This window comes from Hemiscyllium ocellatum, chromosome 13, assembly GCF_020745735.1.
Source record: "Hemiscyllium ocellatum isolate sHemOce1 chromosome 13, sHemOce1.pat.X.cur, whole genome shotgun sequence".
Classification (NCBI taxonomy): Eukaryota; Metazoa; Chordata; class Chondrichthyes; order Orectolobiformes; family Hemiscylliidae; genus Hemiscyllium; species Hemiscyllium ocellatum.
In genome coordinates, this window is record NC_083413.1 from 38,563,703 (window position 1) to 38,587,038 (window position 23,336).

Below are 23,336 nucleotides of genomic sequence, written 5' to 3' on the forward strand. Positions count from 1 at the left end.
AAGAATGTATAAAGATATTGAAATATAGGTCCTGAGGGACTTGGTAGAATGGATACTGGGAGGATGTTTCCTCTTGTTGGGCTAGCAGCTTGCAGTGGTAATGCCATGGGACTAGACATCCAGAGGGTGGATTAATGCTTGGGTCACCGGTTCACATTCCACCTTGGCAGGTGGTAGAATTCAATTTTGATTAATAAAAGTCTGGAATTGAAAGCTAGTCTCAGTTTTGGTCACTGTGGAACTATCCTAGATTGCCATTAAAACCCTATTTAGCTCATTAATGATCTTTTTGGGGATAGAAATTTGCTGGCCTATGTGTGACTCTAGACTTGATTCAATATAATTGACCATTAACTGTATTTTGAAATGACCTCAAATCATCTGTCACTAGCAATTCGGAATGGGCAACAAATGTTGATCTTGCTAGTGACATCCACATCCCATGATGAGATGGGACTTGAACCACAAATCAAAGTTTAAGAATGCGTTGTTTTAAGATGGAGATGAGAATTTGTTTTTCTGAGGGTTAATGGTTTGTGGAATTATCTTCTCCAGAAGACAGAAGAGGCTGGTTCATGAAGTCTGTTCCTAACGGAGTTACAGCACAGCAGGCCAGGCAGCATCTCAGGAATAGAGAATTCGACGTTTCGAGCATGAGCCCTTCATCAGGAATGATTCCTGATGAAGGGCTCATGCTCGAAACGTCGAATTCTCTATTCCTGAGATGCTGCCTGGCCTGCTGTGCTTTGACCAGCAACACATTTGCAGCTGTGATCTCCAGCATCTGCAGACCTCATTTTTTACTCGTAACGGAGTTAGATGGTTGATGAGGGAATCAGAATTATTGCAAGGGTGGGGGTATGGCTAGCAGATGAGTGGAGTTGAGACTACAACCAGATTAGCAATTATTTTATCAAATGGCAGATCATGTTTGAAAGGCTGAATTGTTTACTCCTGCTTCTAAGTTCTAATTTTCCTCCGACAGTATATTCTAAAATCAGACAGAGAACTATGGATAAAACCAAACAACTTGCTGGAGGAACTCTGGTATGGTGACATCTGTGGAGAGAAAGCAGTGTTAACGTTTCCAAGTCCATTTCTGAAAAAAGTCACTGAATTTGAAATGTTAAGTCTCCTTTCTCTCCACAAATGCTGCCAAGCCTGCTGAGTACCTCCAGCAATTTCTATTTCTTGTGATAGAAAATTGCTGGTTGTCATCATATATTTGTGGAAGTTTGCTGTGTGCAGATTGCAGTCATGTAACAAACTTCATTGACTGTATTGTAATTTGAGGTGACTGGTAGTCATAAAAATTTATTGATGCAATTCAGTCTTTCCATCATAATCTCTTGGATGAAGTTTAGGATTTTGCCTATACTTTTCTAGGAGGATTAGTGCAAGATCAGACGTGTATCCTATGATCTGCCTTCAATCTGTTTTTGCTCATTTCAATCGCTTCTGTTTTTCTCATTTTTGAAATAGCATTTCAAAAGAAATTGATTTATGTTTTTTAAATGCTCAATTCTTCAAGGCTAATAATTTCTCCAACCTTTCCTTTTAATTGAATCTGTATTTTCTCCACTTTTTCTTTGGCTTTCCCTTTCCCTTAGCAATAAACTGAACACTGTATTCAAGTTTGAAACTGACTACAATGTTGTACAGTCCTAGCATCATTCTAACTTGAATTCAAGAGAATAGCAGTCAAACTAAGAATTCTCCTACATTAAATGTCCAATCTGAGTCATACATTCCTACCAATATCTCAGTTATTTCTGCATCCTGTATAGTATACAGGTAATATTCATATATTCTGCAAAATATGTAGAACCTTACAGTTGTTTTGAATTTGATCAGTTGTGAATTTCATCTCAATACAGTTATTGGTCCCTGACTCTTTTTTTCCTACCTGTGTTTAGGTATTTTCTAATCAGCCTGCTCAAAGATGTTATTGTGCACTTCTGGAGGTGAACCTGGGCCGCCTTGCTCAGTGATAGGGACATTGATAGTAAATTATATTGTAATCGTACAAATGACTTTGTAAATTAGATAAGCTTGCAAAAATTAGCAAACTAAGGTAGGGGAGCTCTAGTGCATGTACCAGAAGGATTTCAAAAGCTAAGCAATTAATGTAAATTGGAAAAAGTACGTGCTGAAGCACTGATCCCTAGGTACTCTATTCAGTACTGCTTCCCATTTTGATATAATTCCCTCAATAAGTAAAAGATCATTTCTTTCCTTTTTTAGTGAATTTCTTTTTCGTGTTGTTTGAAATTATTCTCTTAGGGTGGTGTTTATTGAAGAAAGTCAATATTAATTAGAAAAGCAACATATTTCTCTTTTAAAAGTAGATTTGGGAATTATTTATTAGAGGATTTCTTTTACAATCAACTGATTTCCATTTAATTTGTGATATATTTGAGGCTTTCAGTATTGCAAGAGAAACTAGAACAAAGGCAGCTAAGAAATGCTCTACAGATAACTTGCGTACTTCACTGAGATTTCACCATACAAACTATCTTCTGTTTTGACACTATTGTAACTTAAAAATGGCAACTTTTGTTTTACAGTGAATCACCTTTTGTGCAATGGCAGGAGAATCAAAACCTACAAGTAATCCTTTGGAACAATTCATTTTGTTGTCCAGAAATGCAAAAGGCCCAGCATTAACTACCCTTATTAGCCAAGTATTAGAGGCTCCAGGAGTTTTTGTTTTTGGTGAACTTTTGGAAACACCTAATATACAGGAGGTAAGAAAGAGTGTAACATAAACAGTTCACTTAATTTTTCCCTATATGCTACAAGTCTTTGCAAAAATTAAAGCGTGGAAAATTAAGTAATCTTTAGATGCTTCTCTTTAGAATCTTAGAATATTAGTAAGTACTATTTATTAATTTCAAATGTTAAGTATTTGGTATGTAATATGAACGTAAATAAGCAAAAAGATACACTGAATAATAACAGTTTTTGTGGCTTTACTCAAAGTTTTAAATGTCATTCTAACTGGTTAATTGAGCATCCTTGATTTAGTGCATAACTGGCCTAAATTCAGTTTATCTAAATTGTGTGACAAAGCTGATCATCATAAGGTGCTGTAATTGGCTTCAGCAATCAAAGATTAGAGAGAGAATTTGAGACACTGAGAATAAAGAAGTTTGTTCAAAGTAGTGAAGGGTTTTATAGGCATTTACAAATGACCTTTATCCACTGACCAGGCAGTCATTAACCAAATGGGACAGCTTTTAAAATTATTGACAAAAGAACCAATAGCAAGATGGTTTATTTTTTGTGAAAGTTGTTATCTGGATTAGAGCTTAAAAATGTGTTGCTGGAAAAGTGCAGCAGGTCAGGAAGGGTTTGTGCCTGAAACGTCGGTTCACCTGCTCCTTTGCTGCCTGACCTGCTGCGCTTTTCCAGCAACATTTTTTTAAGCTCTGATCTGCGGTCCTCACTTTCTCCTTGTTATCTGGATTACCCTATCTGAAAGAATGGCGGAAGCAAGATTTGTACATACATTTCAAAAAGAAATTGGATAAATTTCTGATGCATTTGCAAGGATGTGAGGAAAGAACATGGGAGTGGGACTAATGAATAGCTCTTTCATAGAGCTAGCAAAAGTACGATGAGCCTCCTGGCTGAATGATCTCTTGCGCCATCTGATTCTCGAAGAAAAGGTGATATTCAGTGGCCTGACATTTTTAAATAGGAAGGATAGGCTTGTCCATGGACATTTTAGTGTCAACAGAATCGGGCTAGTTTCTGATATCTAAAAGATGTAGCTTGCCACCACTCTGTCTGGGATCATGGAAAGAAATTGGCACCCATTGTGTCCAATTTCTGGGTTTAAAAGTAGGAGTCAAGGGACAAATTTGCTGTTATAATTTCTCATGTGTGATCATCCCCAGAATGTGATAGATGCTTCATAGTTTGGACACTTGCCTGAGACAATTATTAGTCCCTCAAATATGCTGATCAATAGCTTAATATCTGTCTTCTCTGTGCCAGATTCAACAGAAATGACAGACCTTTACAGAGGCTAACTGAGACTTGAAGGGCTGCCGAATAAGAACAGCATTGTTTTTGTTTTGCCTTGGTTGCACCTTTTTTACGGATAGGAACATGTGTAACGATAAGTTCAGCAACTACAGCCTTAATATATAACTTGCATGAATGGGAAGTTTTTGGAAACAATAATTTAGAATAGAATTACTAAGCAAAGCAAAGCTAGTTCACATTTCTTTAAGAGCAGATTGTGTTGAAGTAACTTTGTGTTGAGGTAAGAGGTTGGGTGAGGGTAATACAAAAGATGTGTCAGGCCTGGCCTTGCAAAGGACGTTTGTTATTCTCTGGAGTTTAGAAATATATAAAAAACTAATTTAAAGCATTCAAGATTATGAAGGTGCTTGGCAAGGTAAAAACTGATGTTTCCACTAGCTGAGCAGGATATAAGGGGTAAATCATTTGGGACTGAACAGGGAGATGTTTCAATCTTGAAAAAGTTATCAAATTTTTAAATTCTCCAAAGGGTTGCAGATGCTCCATCGTTGAGAGATAAATTTAGAATTTCAGGGAAGAGTTGAGGAAGTGGAGGTGAAGCCCAAGATCGCATTGAATGACAGAGCAGACTTAGTCAGGCACAAGGTCTTCTCCAGCTTTTTTTTCAGATGTTCTTATACTGCACAGTAGACCTGAGCAATGTCAGCTCATAGAATCAAAGATATGCTAGCAACATGGATACAAAATTGGCTGTGAAGGAGAACCGTAGTGCACAGTGGTTTTTCATACTGGAGAAAGCTTTGTATATTTTTATATACATGTGACAATAAATAAAATCTAATATGGGTCTCCGGTTGTGATCCCTGCTGTCCCTGCCCCCTCCCTACAGTTACTAGTTGACACCTCAATTACACATCCAAACCAAGTGAATTTTCCAGGTGCTCATCTGACATGATGTTTTGCATGTACATTTTCATCAGTGTTGTTTTGATGAGGTTTGGAATTCAATTACCAGTGAAATTTGTTACCTTGAGCACTCTTTTGTCTATACACCCTACTTTGTGCCAGTTTCAAGGAAAAGTATAGCCATTTAGGTGAGGGGTGATATGATCGCCAGCATTCAAGATAGACCGGTTCAGGTTGTAAGTTTGCTTGCTGAGCTGGAACTTAGTAGGTAACATAGGAATAGTGGAGAGTGCTGTTTGTTCGAATCTCTGCATTGCTGCTTCTGCTGAGCAGCCTGATATTGGTGGTCCCATGGATGTTTTGTTTGTAGGTTTTGTCACTGAAGGTGAAGTGCTGAAACCCAGCAGACCATCAGACAGGCAATTGCACCAACATGAAGCAGAAAGAAGGAAGGGAACACTCAATGTTAATTTTCAAACCAAGAAATTGACATTGTATTCACTGTTTCCTGTAAATCCAAGATTGGGAATGTGGAACTTTAGTGAATTTCTGATACTTTTTGTTTTGTTGATATCGGCATGAATATTAGGTTAATTTACAAATTTTAGAACTTATAACTTGCCCTTCAATAAATTTGTACTCTTGGCTTCAAACTTAACTCCTACAGTTTTCCACTTTAAACGTGTAAGTGTCAGTAATCTTTGAGTCTTTCTCCCCAGCTGGCTAATGGATCACATGCTGCCTACTTCCAATTATTGAACCTGTTTGCATATGGAACATACTCTGACTATTTAGGTAAGGAACTGGTATTTATTATGGCTGTTTTGCTAAATATTACTACTGGTGATGGGATCGTTACAGTGCAATAGGAAGTAATTTGTACAGCAGATATGTGCCAATGCCAGGTCTTCACCTGGAGTTAGCTGTTGTGATCCCATGTTCTTTGATTGTCTTTGTCTTTGAAATGCTTCTTCTTAAATATGTCATAGTCTTATGAGCGAGTATGTTTTCAGTTTTTTGTTCTAATATTCCTCTTGATTATAGTGGAAATCAACATTTAATCTTTTCACTATTATTAATAATAAGGTTTTGATTTTGCATCTTGTTACCAATTTAGCAATCTGTGGAAATAGGTTTTGAAGGAATAAAGATTTTTACTTCTGTAAATCTATCTTCAAAAGACTAGACCTTCTTTGAGTTTGCTTCATAATTATAACTTCTCATTTCTGATTGTTCCAGTGAGTTATGAAATCTTTATCATGGATATAAAGTTTTCCTATAACTGAATGCTGTCTCCGAGCCAGTGGCTTGTACACATTCAATGTTGTGCTCTTTTCTAATTTTGTTTTTAATATAAATTGAAATATACATTGTGCCTTCCAGCAAATGCATCTTCATCCCAAACTTACCCTTTTCTATTGTTGTTTTGTCAATTAGTGTGTTCTCTCTGGTGCATTTTTGCTTCCCCTGCATATGCTATAGAATCAACTGAACATAATTGCATAAAGAGTGCTGATCTGAGGAACACCATAAACAAAACTTGGAACTATGACTCACCTCTGGCAATTACCTTCCTCCATGAAAGGTTTTCCTGTTGACCTCCTGTTTTGATGAGACTTCATACCCTTGATGTTAAGGCCTACTGCACTTTCTGTTGCCACTTTTTAATTCCTGTATTCAATATTTATCCCAATCTTGGATGAATTTGAGGTGTGTAATGGAACTAGCTTGTTTGGGTAAAAGTTGAATTCTGATAGTGATCAAGTTACTTTGTTTTTTTTTGAAACCACAATAATTTGTTCCTACCAGTTATTGTAGTATATGTGCTGTAGTCCACGCCACTCTCACCATTTCTGTTTATTTTAAACAGATACCTGTCCTTGGAAAATGGCACTGATAGTAACAGTAGCTGATAAGTCACAATTAGAGGTTCTGCTGTAGCTGTATTAAACAAGTTGGCTATTTCAGCCAGTTTGAGCATCTGTTTATTGAGCAGTTGCCTGATATTAGAAGTTTATTGGAAATATGGTGCCATTTGTTCCTGATTTGAGATCACTTTCCATGCAAACCAGTCACATTCAAATTGCCCAGGGCTTTAATCTGAGTAAACTTGTTATACATTATGTACTGAATGCTGGATCTATTATTGCTATTAGTATGAATCTTTGCAGTAAGGGTAGGATAAATAAATAATTGCTCATATTCTACAGGATTATGTGCATCAGTTAATCTGGTGGGGACTGTACTGATGCCTCCCAATCAAAATGATGAAAGTCATCGAATAGTGTGCGAATTGGCTGGGATTTAATAGAATGTCTCAGACGCCTGTAAAAATGTGGGCTATGGTGAACTTTGTGGTAGCATTGGACAAGATGTCCCAGGTTCACCTTGATGTGAGGGGCATTTTGCTCCATTGTATATGCTTTTCCTGAGGAATGTGACCAGTTTCTTTGAGACAGTGCGAATTGCCATTAAGTGGGATTATTCCTTAAACATTTTGTTATTTGCCCAGTTCTCCTCATTTGACAATCAGTTTTTCTGTCTTGCCAAATGCACTGAACAAGTTGATGACACGAGAACTCAACACTGAAACCAGAGCAGATACCTGGAGGCTTCACCTTGCTGCTTGCACTGAAGGATTTCAATGTTGCGTATGATCACACTGCATCATGACATGATCCACAAGCACTGCCCATTTACATCTCTTGTCCTCCTGCATTGATACCTACTATTTGCCAACTTTGGCAATGATATGTCACATCTCTGATAGATTGACAGCACACTCTGGAAGTTCAGGCTTGCATAGCAGTGTACATTAATCTCTCATACGCATGGATAACATGCTGGCAGCCGTGTCTCAGTCTTATTGGAGCAGACCTTGTTGAAGTCTTTGGAGGCACTTGTCAGTCCAGATATCCAACACAGTCAGTCAAGGGCAACCTCACATATTGGTCCATGGTATTGATCACCATCAGGCATCAAGTCAGCGATTTTAGTCAGGGTCTCTGTGCTTCTGTAGTTTGTGGAATGGGTCACACTCAGTTTGGTTAATAGGGATAACTTACTTAGACTTATCCGTCAAGGAAATCTATATCGATCAGTCAAAGGTCTGGACACACTGAATCCTGGGCCGTCCAGTTATGGCGCTCAAAAAGGTGGGGTTAGTCCATCAGCTCTGTCTGCAGAAACTAAAGGGAAGGGACTTGGGGAGCTGAGGCAAAGTTGTCTGCTGCCTCAGGAAGTAAGTTCTTTGGAATCAGAGCTGCATGCTGGAAAGGTGGCAGTGCTGTCAGATGTAAGGGGTAGTTAACAATATCTCCAAGGAGGTGATATGGTCAAGCATGGATATGAATAGGATCATGGAGGAGATGTTGGAAGCATTGTCACTTCAACAGGGAGGCAGTGAATGACCAGGCTTGGCATAGTCAATTCGTATGCCAGGGCCGGGAGAGAAAGATGGACAGGTACTGTCTTTCACCCCTCTACCTGTACCGCCTCTATTTGCACTAGAATGGACTTTCTTCTCCTGTATCGAGAGAAAAGCAAAGATTGTGTGAGTTAAAGTAAATAACTTAACAGCTAATTCTGATGCAGGACAGTGAAAGGTGGTCAGGTGCTCAGCAGCAGCACAAGGGACTTGCAGGGTATTAGGGGTGGGATGAGAGGAAAGATGTTGCAGGTAATGAAAGTGGTACAGCAAAAATCTTGGTTCTAAGTAGGTGAAGTAGCAGAAATTACCATTCTTTTGGACTGTGGTACAGACCTGAGTGGTAATCTCAGACCAGACTGCCGACATCTTTTGGTATAGCCGCCTCTGCTGGTCCCCTGGCAAGAGGATGACGCTCATCTGTCCTGGGACATGTGGTCAGTGTTGCATCATGGTACGATCCTCCTCTCTCCGACATGCTCAGAATCCATGAGCAAGCAGGGCAGCTTTAGAGTACTGGTACACTGTGGCCTTTTTAAAGATTGCTTGGTACAAGTCTTCACCACTTGGGTGGTAGCTTGTTTCAAGGATGTCGAGTGGGAGGCCGAGACTGGATTGGACCTGAGGTATGCTATAGGAGCAATATAAGTTGTTAATGAGGCGTATTGGTAAGATACAGCAAGTTTTCCACGTTGTTCCATATGACCACGTTGGCTACTATTGCAGCTTCGTCTGGTGTACAGATCTTCAACACGAGTAGATATAATTTGAGCCCATAGTTTTGATATTAGTCAACTTGGCCATTTTTTTTTCACATAAATAAAATAAACCAAGCAGCTGAACTATATCCATAGCTTTCGAGAGTGAGACAATGGGAATGGAACATAATGTACGATTGTTTGCTTGGAACTGTTGACTAAAGTTGCTTGCTGTATCTTTTGCACCAATGTTCTTTCACCGTGGCTGAGGATTGGAATGTTTTTGACAGGTGGATGATTTTCCATTCCTATTCTTGATTGGTTATTGTAGAGCAACAGATGTTCTTCTGATTTAGTGATGGTTAGGGCACTATTCTTGTATTGTTGGCATTATGGGACTGTCACTGCTGCTTTTTGATGGAAGTAACCTTGACCAGATTGGTAACTCATTCTGTGCTCTACTGGGTAATGTTGCTGGCATACATTTTTTTTTTATTCTACCCATTGAAGTAAAATTCATTTTCTACAAGATGGCACTGGACAGTGAGAAAAATATCACCCAATCGTGTGCCTGTATGGTTCAACTGAAAAACCGAGGGACATAATCTTTAAGAAAAGTTAGCTCAATGATCCAGAAGCTATCTGTTACCAAAGAATAGTGTAAATCTGGAACTCCCTTTTGCTCTTCTCTTCCATCTGCCCACAAAAACATGAAAAAAACTATGGCTAGATCAATTTGAAATGATCAAAACTGGGATTAACCTTTTTTTTGGGGTAAAGATATGGAGACATGCAGAGTCAAACTGAGTAAATGTAATCAATATATAGGTTAATCATTATCTAAATGAATGGCAAAGCAAACTTTAAAGTCTAGGGAGAGGCTGAATTGGCTGGGGCTGTTTTCCCTGGAGCATTGGAGTCCGAGGGATGATCTTAGAAGTTTATACAATCATGAGAGGCATGGATAGGGCTAATAGACTCTTCCCTGGGGTAGGGGAGTCCAGAACTGTGTGGGTGAGAAGGGAAAGATTTAAATGGGACCTAAGGAATAACTTTTTCACAGAGGTGTGTGGGTGTATGGAATGAGATACCACAGGAAGTGGTGGAAGCTGGTACAATTACAACATTGAAAAGGCATCTGGATGGATATATGAATAGGAAGAATTTTAAAGGGATATGGGCCAAGTGTTAGCATATGGAACTAGATTAATTTAGGGTATCTGGTTGGCATGGACGAGTTGGATCGAAGAGTCAGATGCAAGCATGGAAACAGACCCTTATGACTAAACAGTCTTCCACCTTACTTACGTATCTTTCTTATGATGATCCAGGTGCCTCAGTTTTGAGTTATTAGATTGATCCATTTAACCCAGTGCTATTTAACCCAATTGAAAGTCTTATGAACACCTTTTTGCCTTTGGCAGGTACATTGTTGCATCACTGCATGCAGTATAGGTCGTTTTGTATAACATGACAGTTGGTGTCCTCTGCAATCTCGCGTTATACCAAATCTCAGTACAGAAAACCGCATAGAAAACCATGTTGTAGCAGATGGCTAATATGAAATCACTATGCCACACACTCTCCTCCAACTTGACAAAGAGCCCCATCCAAGATCAATTTCCAGTGCTCTCTGGGGAAGTGAACATTGGAAAATTTTTGCTGGAATGCTTCCTGAGATCATGCATGGAAAAGGTGGGTGGGGTGAGGGTTGGAGGGAGGAGCTTTAGGAGTGGGAGAGAGACGGAGTGAAAGAAGGTACAAATGCAGTGATGTCCACTGAGTGTTGGAGAGCAAGCAGGGTCTTTTTGTTAAGCAGAGGCTCAGTTGCTGGCTACCTGAAGTTTCAATGCAGTGATGTTACAGGGGAGGGTGTACATGTGTGGAAAGTGGGGATGTTAAAATAAGAACGGACCATTGGTGACCTCATGTCTCCTCTTCTCGCTCACCCATCCCCAAGTTATGTCTGATGTAAGGTCTTCCAGTCTCGGTTTGAAGAGGAGGGGAGGATCTGAGAGTCTTGGCCCCTCCTTCTGTCTGAAACCCAAGACCCAACTAAACTTCCAGTCATTCAAAGCCTCCCAGCTCTTTAGCGACACCATCAAAAAAAGAGATTTTACCCTCTCCAAAAGAGAACTTTCTGCATTTCTTTCTTCTTTATTGGAAATGTTTTGGTAATCAGTTTGGGGAGAAATCCTATTGTTTGTTTGAATGACTATGTCTACATTATGAAGTGACTTCTTAGCTGGAATTGAAAGTTAGAAGCCATGATAGGATTTAAATAGCATTAAATTCAGCAGCCGGACCAGTGTCAGCAATTTTCGGACAGAACATTATTTAATTCAGAAACTTAGTATTAAATTTACTGTATTATTGCACTGAAATATGATTTCAACATTTACTTTAGACTGTGCTATCTTTTGAGTTAGGCTAACTATTTTTGTTCCAATATTTTTGATGGTTCACTCCAACCATATTTTCTCATAGACCCAATTATTTCTATTATGCGATTTTCTAAAATGTCGGCGTCGCACGGGAATTCAACTACTGTGTTATAGGGGAACTGCCTGCATTTGTGTTCAGTTTTTTTTTATATTTCTACTTGCTAAATTCTCCTAAAATATCTTTACTAATAATGTTGGTATTTTAGCAGAGTTAATTTAACTTACTTTGTCTTAAATCCACAAATGCTGTGAAAATAGAAAAATCTGAAAATATTCTGCAGTTATGGTATTTGTTGTGCGAAGAAAGAGAGTTAAGGTTTCAAACCCTTTTAACTTCCATTTCTAAGGAAAGCATGTTAATCTAAAATTCTAACTTTTTTTCCTTTTCCATAGATGCTGCCTGATCTATTGAGGATTTCAAACATTTTCTGTTTTATTTCTGATTTCAAACAGATACTTTTCACGTTTTTACTCTAGCATCATATATGATCATTTCAAAATTACTTTTTTTTTCTTGTGGTATTAATTTATTTATTTTCTGCCTCTTTTAGTTTCTTTTGAATATGATAACATTTATTTTAGATCAAAACTTTGGAAGACTAGAATAGGCAGTGTGTTTAGAGGAAATATGCAGCTGTAGCAATCCAGATTTCTTCAGCAATACTCAGCTTTAAGTAATAAATGGATATCGAAACAGGAGTTGCAGATCTGCAATGAATTGAGCTGCATCTAGATACCCCATGCATAACTAATTCATCTCTTAGTAATTGTAAAGTAAAGATTTGTTTTTGTCAAATAGAGTGAGCATATCCTTATTTAACTTTACGTATAAGAAAGTGGTTATACTTGTGAAACCAAAGTTACTACGGTATGAACTTTTTTTGTTTTTGTAAATAGAAATCCCGATAGCATCTGTGGAGATAAGTATTTGTAACTCTTCAAAAGGATAATACCTAAGCTGAACATTGCATCATATACTTCTGTTCCAGCAAGAAAATGTTTAATTTACATTTCTATGAGAATAAAGTATCTTATTTTGCAGATGTCCGGATACTTGATGTCTAATTTGTAACTGAAATACTCGTGGTAAACCTTGGATTAACATAATCCAAACCTGCTGCTGACTATGTGAAGGCAACTATTCAACATACAACTTGAATAATTGCAGTTCGTTCACAAAGTGAGAAAATGTACCCTTAAAAAATAGCAGGCTGAGTTTTTTATTAGGTTAACCTTTTGTCCTGAAAATGTGTTGCTGGTTAAAGTGCAGCAGGTCACGCAGCATCCAAGGAACAGGAAATTCGACGTTTCGGGCATAAGCCCACCTTTTTGTCCTACCTGCTGTATTGTCTATGATCCTGATAACCCCTCAAATTTCAACAGCATTCCCTTATCTCCTGTTTCAAGAAAATTGTTTCCACTTTTTGTACCTTGCTCACTAAGGTAACTTTTTATATAAAGCTCGTGTTGCCCAAATCTGTACAAGGGTTGAATATTATTCCCATACTTCAGTAAACTTTATTAGCATCATACATAGTTTGATGGGCTATAAAGAAATTGCTCTCTAGGTTTTTAAATTACTGTTGAATTGGAAAATTGCATTATCAGCCTGTGGTTTACTACCTCCAAACTATACTATTTCAATGCTCCCTCACAGTCATCTCATCATATACTCTCCATTAGCTTGAATTCACCCAAATCTCTCCTGCACATTTCCTAACTTGTATCTAATGCCTTGCTTATTGACGTAAATGAGTTCTCGAGGCTTCCATTTTAAAATTCATATGCCTTTTCTCTTCCCCCACCTTTTAATCTTCACTGATACTCCAAGTCTCCTTGGGCTCTGCGTTCCTCCAATTTTGGCCGGTTGTACATCTTTTATTTCCTTTCCTCCACCATTGTTGGCTGTGCTTTCAGTTGTTTACATACTAAGCTCTGAAATTCCCTCCTTTTTAAGCCTCTAATGTCTCCATTTCCCATTTCTTTTTAAGGCACTCCTTTTAAAACCTATCTTTTTGACCAAGCTTTTGGTAACCTCTCCATAATCCTTAGGTTGCTTGGTATCAGATTTTGACTGATAACACTCTGCAGTACCTTGGGATTTTTAATCACCTTACTTTTTTTCCCCTCAATTAAATTAAGAAACCAGGCAACTACACACCTTTATGGGCCAGGTAGAGATGTGACTGAAATCTGTGGCAGGATGTCTGCTCGAAGTCTGTCTGTGTGCATTTGTGAAGAGTAAAGCCTACTACAACTAATCTAGTTCATATTTTCTAAGGATCTTGCTAATATGATGAGTAAGGGGAGGAATAATGGGTTGGTGTCTATGCTGATCTGTACCCGAACTTTGAGGAGGTGTTCAAAATTCTGTACCGGTTTCTAACGCAAAATCAAACTGTATGTTATTGGAGGTAACCATGCACAACGTATGGAAATTGGGGAGCACAGAGATTTAAGGAAGCACACATTTTTGCTTTGTGGGACCTGACAGGTGATGTTCCCCAGTATGTTTGGCCTCAGCTTTTCGACATGTATGTCAATGACTTGGATGCAACTAGAAGTACATAAAACGCAAAAGTTTATCTGATGCTAAAAATTCAGGGTTCAGTTGTGTAGAGCCTTCAGTCAAACTGCTCAGTTTTGGACTCCATACCTCAAAAGCAAAGTAGCCTTGGAGAGTGTGCAGGTCTGATTTAAATGAGTGATGCTGGGATTTAAAGAGCATAAATCATTAATCTGGTTTATATTCTTTTGCTTTAGGTTATAGTTTGATTCAATTGAGGTGTTGTTTTTTGAAAAAACAACAATGATTCCTTAAAATAACTTCTGAGAAACTATGGCACAATTTTAGTGTGTGAATGTGTAAAATTGGTGTGGTTTAGATCTTGGCAGATTTGAATTGACAGAAGTTTCAAGTGTGCTGGGGATTACTGTGATAAGCTATGGGGCTAGCAATCAACCAACTCATAAGTGAATTGTCATCTTTTATATGGTTAAAAATTGTGGCTGATTTAACCCTGGAAAACCAGTAGCTACACCAATGGAAGAATGTCTAAAGAAAAAATCTACTTGCCTTTTGATGTGGGGATCAGGGAAACTATTCAGAATAAGGGAGCACAGTTTTAAAATCAGAACTAGGTCATTCTTAATGAAAATATGTATTGACTTTTTAATACAAAAGCATTAGTGAAAATGTAAACTTTATTTCTGCAAAATGCTGTTGATGTTGAGGCAATTAAAATTGTAAAGACCAAAAATGGCCAGATTACATTTGAGAAAACTTACCAAATAGGGTTGAGGTCAAGATCACAGCTGAAAATGTGTTGCTGGTTAAAGCACAGCAGGTCAGGCAGCATCCAAGGAACAGGAAATTCGACATTTCGGGCCAGACCCCTTCATCAGGAATTGGCTCTGGCCCAAAACGTCGAATTTCCTGTTCCTTGGATGCTGCCTGACCTGCTGTGCTTTAACCAGCAACACATTTTCAGCTGTGATCTCCAGCATCTGCAGACCTCACTTTTTACTTGAGGTCAAGATCAGTCTAGTTTCAAAGATCTCATTTTCTGATGTTCCTGATGGATATTAGATATTGTTTCACTACTTCTTCTGTTTTGTTTGTCCTTTTTCATTTTTTTTTTACTCCTCTTTTCAGTATCTTTCTTTCCCTTCTATCTATTTTCCGGTCTTAAAATTGAAGCCTTTGTCTTTATTTTCAGAATTAAAGATCTTTTCATTTCTCCTTTAAAACTGACTTGATGTTTCCTTATAATTAAGAAAGCAGCAACATGTAGTTATCCATTCACTCTCTTCAAACTTGGTAGTATCCTGTACTGTAGTGAATCTACTAAAATTAATTCATTTGGATACACTGATTGGAATATACTACAAGAATTTTCAAACTTTCTGAGCAATGGATGCCTCCCAAAAGTTTTTTGTTTGGAGCACCTTCATGAATGGCTGAAGTGAAACTTGTATTTGGTGAGTATCCTACCTGCTTGCGATGCTTTCAGCAATAGTTTTAAGCAATCCAAACATAAGTGTACAATAACCAAGTAACAAGATGCTAGTAGTACTAATTGTAGTTATTATTTTTAATATTTGTTTTGCCATGAATGTTATTCCTCTAATATGTATTCGTTCTCTACACAGATGAACTCTACACAGCCTTCAAGAAGTTTAACAGTACATAATATAACCCACATATACAGTTCACATACATAAACTTCATGATTACCATGCAGCAGCACTAAACTTGAGATTTATGTGCTTCAAAAAATTAAGGATCACCTGCATGTGATCCTTCACTAAGTACTGAAGATGTAATTTGTCATTTGGTTGAAAAATGATTTGAAGAAACCAGTGACATTTGAACAAATACTCCTCTATTGAAGTGCTAATGAACAAAGGTTGAAGTAATACAAACCAAGAATTTGTGGTTATGTATGCTGTCAGATTGACTTAACTTTTATTCTCAAATATGAAAAAAATCTTGCCAGTACTCTTACTGCTTTGCACACGTCTCTGGAAATCGAGGATTCTGCAAACTACCTCCAACCATTCCATCAGGTGAAGATGTAACAGAAGTCGGCAGGAAGTTATTAGTGAAATTTCTCCTGTTCCCTCAACCTCTCCATTCATCCAAACATCATCAGGCTATGTCCTTATGGAAGGGTTGCTACAGTTTTCAGGTATCAAAATGGGGTCATGTGTTTGAAATGCACTGCTCCATACCACTGGGGTGTAGTAATTGGATCCTGGACCCTGTTTCCCTGTGGTAACAATGAAAATTCCATTCTGCAAATCTTATGGGCTGGTGTATTGTCTGCTGCTAGAACTTTCCACAAATTGCCATGCACTTGTGTACGCCCACTGGGAGGGAGAGAGAAATTGTTATGAATTAATAAAAATGTAAATACTGGGCAAAAATGTTAGAAATGAAATTGTACTTGATGTCTTTCTCATTCATACAAAGTTTATTGCAAATGTAATTAAGTGGATGTGAAGCATCAAGTCCACTTCATGAGATTGTATGTAGGATCAACTTTAATTGCAACAAGACCTGGACAGCATTCAAACTTGGGCTGATAGGTAACTAGCTATGTTTAGGTAATCTCCAATAAGAGATTTAACCATCTGCATTGATATTCAATTACTGTATCATTGCTGTAATTCTCATCAACCTCCTGAGGGCCACTACTAACCAGACATTATTGGAGTTGCCGAATAAATACTGTGCTTACGACAGCAAGTCAGAAGCTGTGTATTTCACAAGGGTTCATTTACCTACTGCCTTCATGATATTTTCCCATCACCTGTAAGTTTCAAGTGAGAAGCATAATGGAATACTGTCCAGTTGCTTGGATGACTTTGGCTCGAATAAGCTCAGTATCATGTAGGGCAAAGCAGTGCATTTGTTTAATCTGTATTAAACAATATATATTAATGATTTAAATGAGAGAACTAAATGTAATATCTCAATTTTCAGGTGTGGTTGGAATCTCATGGAAACCTATAAAATTCTAACACAAAAAGACCAAATAGATGCACAAAGGATGTCCGTAGTGGCAGGCAGAGTTTAAGGATACAGGGTAAACCATTTTAGGGGTGCAGTGAGAAATTTCTTTATTGAGAAAGTGGTGAACCTATGGAGTTTGCTATCTTGGAAGGCACTCCAGGTCAAAGCACTGCATGATTTCAAGAAGCAGTTGGATACAGCACTTGGAGCTGAAGGGATCAAATGTTAAGAGGGAAAGCAGGAACACATTCTAGAGTTGGATGATCAACCATGGTCATAATGAATTGCAGAGCAGGCCTAATCATTGCTCCAGTTTCCTCTGTTTCTATTGACACCCTAACAGCCTTTTTGAACATTCGGTTTGTCCACCACCTCATGCCAATGTAACCTCCTAAACTGAATAAGTCAGACAGAAGCAGTGGCCCTGCCTGACAAACTTTTGCATGAGCAAATTGTACATGCAGAAAGAAAGTTTAAGGGATCATTGGTGTGTAGCGTATACAATATGCTTTGCCATAACTGACCAAGGCTGCTTCAACACCATCTTCCGAAACTCTTGATTTCTGCTACTATAGAGGAAAAAAGAAATCCAATGCACGAGAGCATCGCCACATGCAAGCTCCCCTCAACCATCCTGAACTGGAAATATATTAATGTTCTTACATCATCCTCTGATTTTTATCCAACAGCACTGTGCTTGTATCTGCACCCCACAAACTGCTTCATGGGGGCTGCTTCTCACCACCACCTCAATTAACAGACAAAAAAAAATTGGGCCTTGTCAATGATATCCACTTGATATAAATGCAAAAATGATCAGACTTCAAATATCAGCTTTAAATTCATACTTTGCTTCCTTTGTCAATTTCAAATTTACAGGCGCACTGAAATAAATCTGGTAGCTTTAGGACAGAAGCTATGCTGGCTTACAGAAGTTGCTGACTTTTTGGAAAAAAAGAAAGACAATATTAATTCAAATTCAGAGGTCTTAATCCAAAGAATTTGAAATGCATGAAAACAAACCAATACGATTGCAATATACTTTAAATTAATGGCCATAACACTGTTACTAGTTCAGTTCTCAGCCAATTGATTTAATAACTCTTTCATGCCTTATCCATTTCCTTATATCAGCACAACTGTATAAAAAGAGATCACTCAAAAGTGGTTTATGGCTAACGGAATTTGTGTGCATATCTGCATTGAAAACATTTTTGGAATTCAAAATTATAAATCATCTAAAATAAACTTCTCTGAATGTAACATACATGGTAGCCCCAAGGACAATGGGTCATGCTCATACAACAGAATAAGAGTTACGTCATAGCCCATTACTCAATCTTTGGCAGTGTAGTCCGTACTAGAATCATAAGGTTATCATATGCTGAAATTTAAATGCAGGTTTGTTTCCTTTTGACTTAATTTGCACAAAAAAATACATTTATTGGATATTCATTGTAATCTATATCTTCTAACTGCAAATGACACTCAATACTTTGAAATTGCTATTTCATGCCAGTAAGGACGAGCAGTTACAACTGCACCATATTGTGAATCTAATTTCCTAAGTGAGGTACTTTTTACAAACTGTTTAACTTTAATCTGTCACCTATTGTGCGCGATTATCTGTTTCAGTTATGAGAAGGCACTGGTGAACTCACTCATGCATAAGAATTTATTTGACGTTTCCACACAAACTTGACGTTTGTGCAAAAACCAAATGCTCTCAAATCTTACAGGTCATGTTTATATAAAGGATACCTGAACCAAAGATGGAAGTCTGGTTGGCCCTTCATGTTTACTTTGGTGTGACAAGTTACTGCTTTAACATAAATGCTCCTCAGTTGTCTTTCCTGTGTTCATTTCATATATTAGCACATTAATGCACTGTCAAATGTTATCTAATGATAACAGACTGTTATTTTTAAAACAAAATAAATGCTAATATTTAAATTGATTTGAAGAGTTAACTACACTTGGGGGAAATTAATGAAGGCATAATCCAAATATAACCTTCTTTGGCATATTAGTTGTGCACTTAGCAAATTTGAGCTGTGTATAATTCTTGCTTTAACTCTAAAGGTTCTTTCTAGAATTACATATTTTCTGTTGTTTAGCAAATAAGGGAAGTCTACCCGAATTAACATTAGCTCAGAAGAACAAGCTGAAACACCTCACCATAGTAAGCTTGGCGGCAAGAATGAAGGTACTTAAGATTTTGTTTGTGTGTACATGCTAGGTGTCCAGGACGCATTGCCATGTAGTGATATTTTTGTGTTCTGATTCAAATTTTGTAGCCAGCGTTTTTTGTAAGTGGCAATTGCACTTGTGTACGTACATAGGTATTAATTTAGTTTTTCTTTATTTAACTTCCTCAGCAACGATATTGTTCCTATAAGTCCAATGCAAAAGTGAATGTAAACATGATGGAAATTGAATGCCAATCTTAGAGTGCAGTATTATTTGAAATTATCCCTCCACCAGTTTTAGTGTTATTTGAGAGATCTTGGATCTATTGAGAGATGCCGCAGAATGGCCTTAAAGGCTTTTATATGCAGATATTTAATTGACAGCAAATACTTTCTTGGATTTTTCTTTCTGTCTTCTCTCTCATATGTACTATCTTATTTTATTAAAAGTGAGACTGTTCCAGGAACTAGGTGCCGTTGTTGGGTGTATCATTCCCTTTTCACCTCTAGAATATAAGATTGAGTACAGTTCAAACTGAAGCCCTCCCTGTTTTCTGTCTGTCTTGTCTCTTTATGAAATAGGTTGGCTGGTTTTAATCCAAATCCAAAAGATTCTGGCTGAATGCACAAAAAAGTCTACTCTGAATTGGCAATTAATTTTGACCCCACTGAGTGGTTGATGGCAAAAGTGTAAGGATTTAAGCACATTTTGTTGTAAAACACTATATGTTTTAGTTGGAATATTAACATCTAACCAATATGTGCTTGACACAGGTGTGTTTGATACTTGAGATGGCTGTCAATAATGTATTCTGTTCCCTCAGACTAACATGCTTTTGTAATTTTTATTTTAAAACCTGTAATATCCTAAGTTCAGACGCTTTTTATAGAAATCTAAACCTTTCATGCTGTTTTTTTTTAATCAACATTAGTTTTTCTTACTAAACTGAATTTCTTACTTGACTTCTAGCAACTTGTACTATTAATGCAGTTTTCCCATAGTCTCATTGCTTTGAAAGTTAATACTAGTTTGAGTATTGTAGGCAAAATCAGCTAACCAGAAGAAAAGGTTTTACTAGATAAACAAAATATTTGATAATCTATTATCCAATGTTATGTTAAATCCGTGGACAGAGAGGCTTTTCTCCTATGTTCATAGCTTGATGTTTTGTCACCATAATCTATTGAATCACTTAACTGATACACACAATGGTGCTAAGAGACTTATGAGGTTATAACTTTCCATCAGAAGAACATTCTAATGTTTTGAAATGCTGCATTGAATGTATGATATTGAGATTTAGGTTTGTGTGAGAACAATAATTTCATATTAGCTCGATTATATGTTAATAGTCAATATTAGCGAAAAGTTGAAACCAAAAGTTTGTTCTATTAGTTGTAACCTTGGTAAGATGTTTAGGAATATTTTACTAAAAATAATGAATACCTTCATTACAACTTATTTTTATGTTTATTTAGTTCTGTACTGAGAGAAAAAAAGTCTTATTTTAACCATCTACATTGAGATCTCCAATAATGAGGAATCAAAAGGTTTTTGTTTTGTCATTGCACTGAAATTGATGACCTTTCTTTTATAACTTGGCAGTGCATTCCATATTCCATGCTCCTGAAAGACCTTGATATAAAAAACCTCAGAGAATTGGAAGACCTGATTATTGAAGCAATTTATACTGATATAATACAAGGCAAACTTGATCAGCGAAATCAGCTTCTTGAAGTTGACTTTTGCATTGGCCGAGATCTCCAAAAGCAAGACATCAGCAGCATTGTAAAAACTCTCCAGGAATGGTAATTGACTTTTTGTTCTATGATGTGGAACTTTTCTTTACAGTAATAATGTATAAGGAAAATTTGAGACAATTACAAAAATCTTCATATTGATGGGAAACTTACTTGCTTTCATATGATTTCATACCTATATTGATGTGAAGGTAAGTTTAGAAAAATTTGGCCATTAAATGTGATCCTGCTAAAATGAATCGTCGGATAGAAAGGGCTAATTTTATGTCGTTTTTGCTACCTCGAAATCCTAAAGTATAGATGATTCCCTCTGAGTACTCAGTTCTTTCAGATTTTTACTGTAATTAATTGATGTTAATGCTATTGTTTTTTTTAAATTGAAGCATGTGTTCAGCATTTGTATCATCTTGTATCATTGGCATTTGCTAATCACTCCCAACAAAAATAAGCTGATAGGTGTGTTCTGAACAAAAGTGACAGATACTGGAAGTAAATGTTTAATGTCTGAAAAATAGGGATGTTCCAAAAATATAAGCATATTGATGTTTTTGTGCACTAAACTGTATTCATGATATTTGGTGAACTGTAATGGAAAAATAGTCTGTCAATGAATGTACGTTTTGTTAATTGTGCAACTTCTTTAAACCTGAAAATTACAGCTTTTCTGAAATGCAGCTGTACTGTAATTGCATTTTTTTTGTAGTTTATGAAAAAACATTCATGAATTAACTTCAGTATCTTTTTTAGAATGTATTTGTCTATGACCACTTTATGCAAATATCCTATTCTAACAGGTGTCCTGTTTCTTGACAGGTGTGATTGCTGTCAAGCGGTTCTCCTGGGCATTGAGCAACAAGTGCTCCGTGTAAATCAGTATAAAGAAGGCCACACAAAAACACAACAGCAAGTAGAAACTGAGGTGAGTTCAGGGGGTAAAATTTACATGATTGACATGACAATCCTGCTTCCATTGGTTATGTAAAATTTTAATCTGATGGAAGTTTTCTTTAAATCTGCATACTGTAAGATTACAAAAAACAATTAAAATATGAAAATACCTTTCAACAATCAAGTAATTTGTAAAGCATTGGTGTAAAGATTTTTCATTTGTCATTTTTTTAAAATCTGGTTTTGTATTGTCCACCCTAAGTGATTTTTGTTTTTATTCCACCTAACTTTGCAGTACTGCTTTTGAACTAGTTGGAGAAACAACACACACTAACAGTAGATAAGAGTTGCTCTGTAAACAAGGGCACTTGATCTGGCATTATTGGGAAATATTACTTGTCAATGATTTGAATTGCTTTTTGACAACTTAACTGCATTTTTGTCACCAGGTTAGACATCAGCTTCACTGAAAGTAATATTATCCAGGCATGATGCGTAGTTAACCTCCTTCACTAAACCCTCTATAAAAACCCATAATAGGTTAGTGGAAAGGCTCCAATAATGCTGTGTACTACCAAGAAGTGTCTCCTCTACAGGCTAAATAGCAGATTAATCACTTACCAAATTTTGCAAATAAGAAGTGTCTCACTCGACTTTGCAGGTTCCTATTCATTCAATAAATTAATCTATCCCTATCAACGATTGTTCCTTTTAATTAAGACTTCCATTTGAAAGAAGAAATTTTCATCCTGTCAAAAAAATCTTCAAACACTTTTTTTCCTCATCCTTTGGAACTTCATTTAAGAAACAAATGTTACTATTTATGGTGTTGGTGTTAAAAATAATGCTTTGTCACAACAGTTGAAATTATTTCTTGTAATGTTTAGTTAACTTGAGTTTGTGATTATCTGAACTTTACATGTTATAAAGATTAATTAGTAATTTATAAATTTGCTGGATATGGGACCTTGCCACGTTCTCAAGTCTTACAATGTAACAGTGGTTCACTCCAAAGGTATCTAATTTGCCTTAAAGTACATTGAAATGTCTTAGTCATGGACAGTGCCATATATTTTTCAGTCCTTTTGGAAGTGACTGCATTGCAAAAGTAATTCATTAGTGGTGATATCAGATTGTGCACAGAGCGTTTTTCAATGCAGAACAATATATGTGTTTACTCACTGCCGCCACCCCAACTCTTGAATCTTGAAGGTTTGCATGAAGATTTGTAGCTTGGATGTCAGTTGCTGTGTTTGTGGCTATGTGAAGAGAAGATCTCTATGGAGTATTCACCAAGAATGGACACTCCCATGACTTCATTTGCAGATGCTTAGCAGACAAACAACGTGATGAGAACATGCCACAACCTAACACACTAGCCACACAATCTTGTATAAAAAATGTCTGTGAACTAACAGCCAGACTTCTCTGACCACTCTGATTCATGACAGCCCATAAACCGACAGCTGCACTCCAACAACTCACCAAAACAAAAGACCCTGTACCTATCAT

General features: G+C 37.1%; 1 protein-coding gene across 1 annotated transcript in view; it reads left to right on the forward strand.

Moving 5' to 3' along the window:
* The window catches only part of cops7a (COP9 constitutive photomorphogenic homolog subunit 7A), a 34,835-nt gene that overhangs the window by 8,190 nt on the left and 3,309 nt on the right, over window positions 1–23,336 (forward strand). Inside the window, exons 2-6 of the mRNA XM_060834122.1 lie at window positions 2,568–2,747; window positions 5,619–5,694; window positions 19,104–19,192; window positions 20,782–20,984; window positions 21,750–21,855. Of these exons, the coding sequence (XP_060690105.1) occupies window positions 2,586–2,747; window positions 5,619–5,694; window positions 19,104–19,192; window positions 20,782–20,984; window positions 21,750–21,855 (636 nt within the window). The 5' untranslated portion in view covers window positions 2,568–2,585. The remainder of the gene's footprint in view (window positions 1–2,567; window positions 2,748–5,618; window positions 5,695–19,103; window positions 19,193–20,781; window positions 20,985–21,749; window positions 21,856–23,336) is intronic.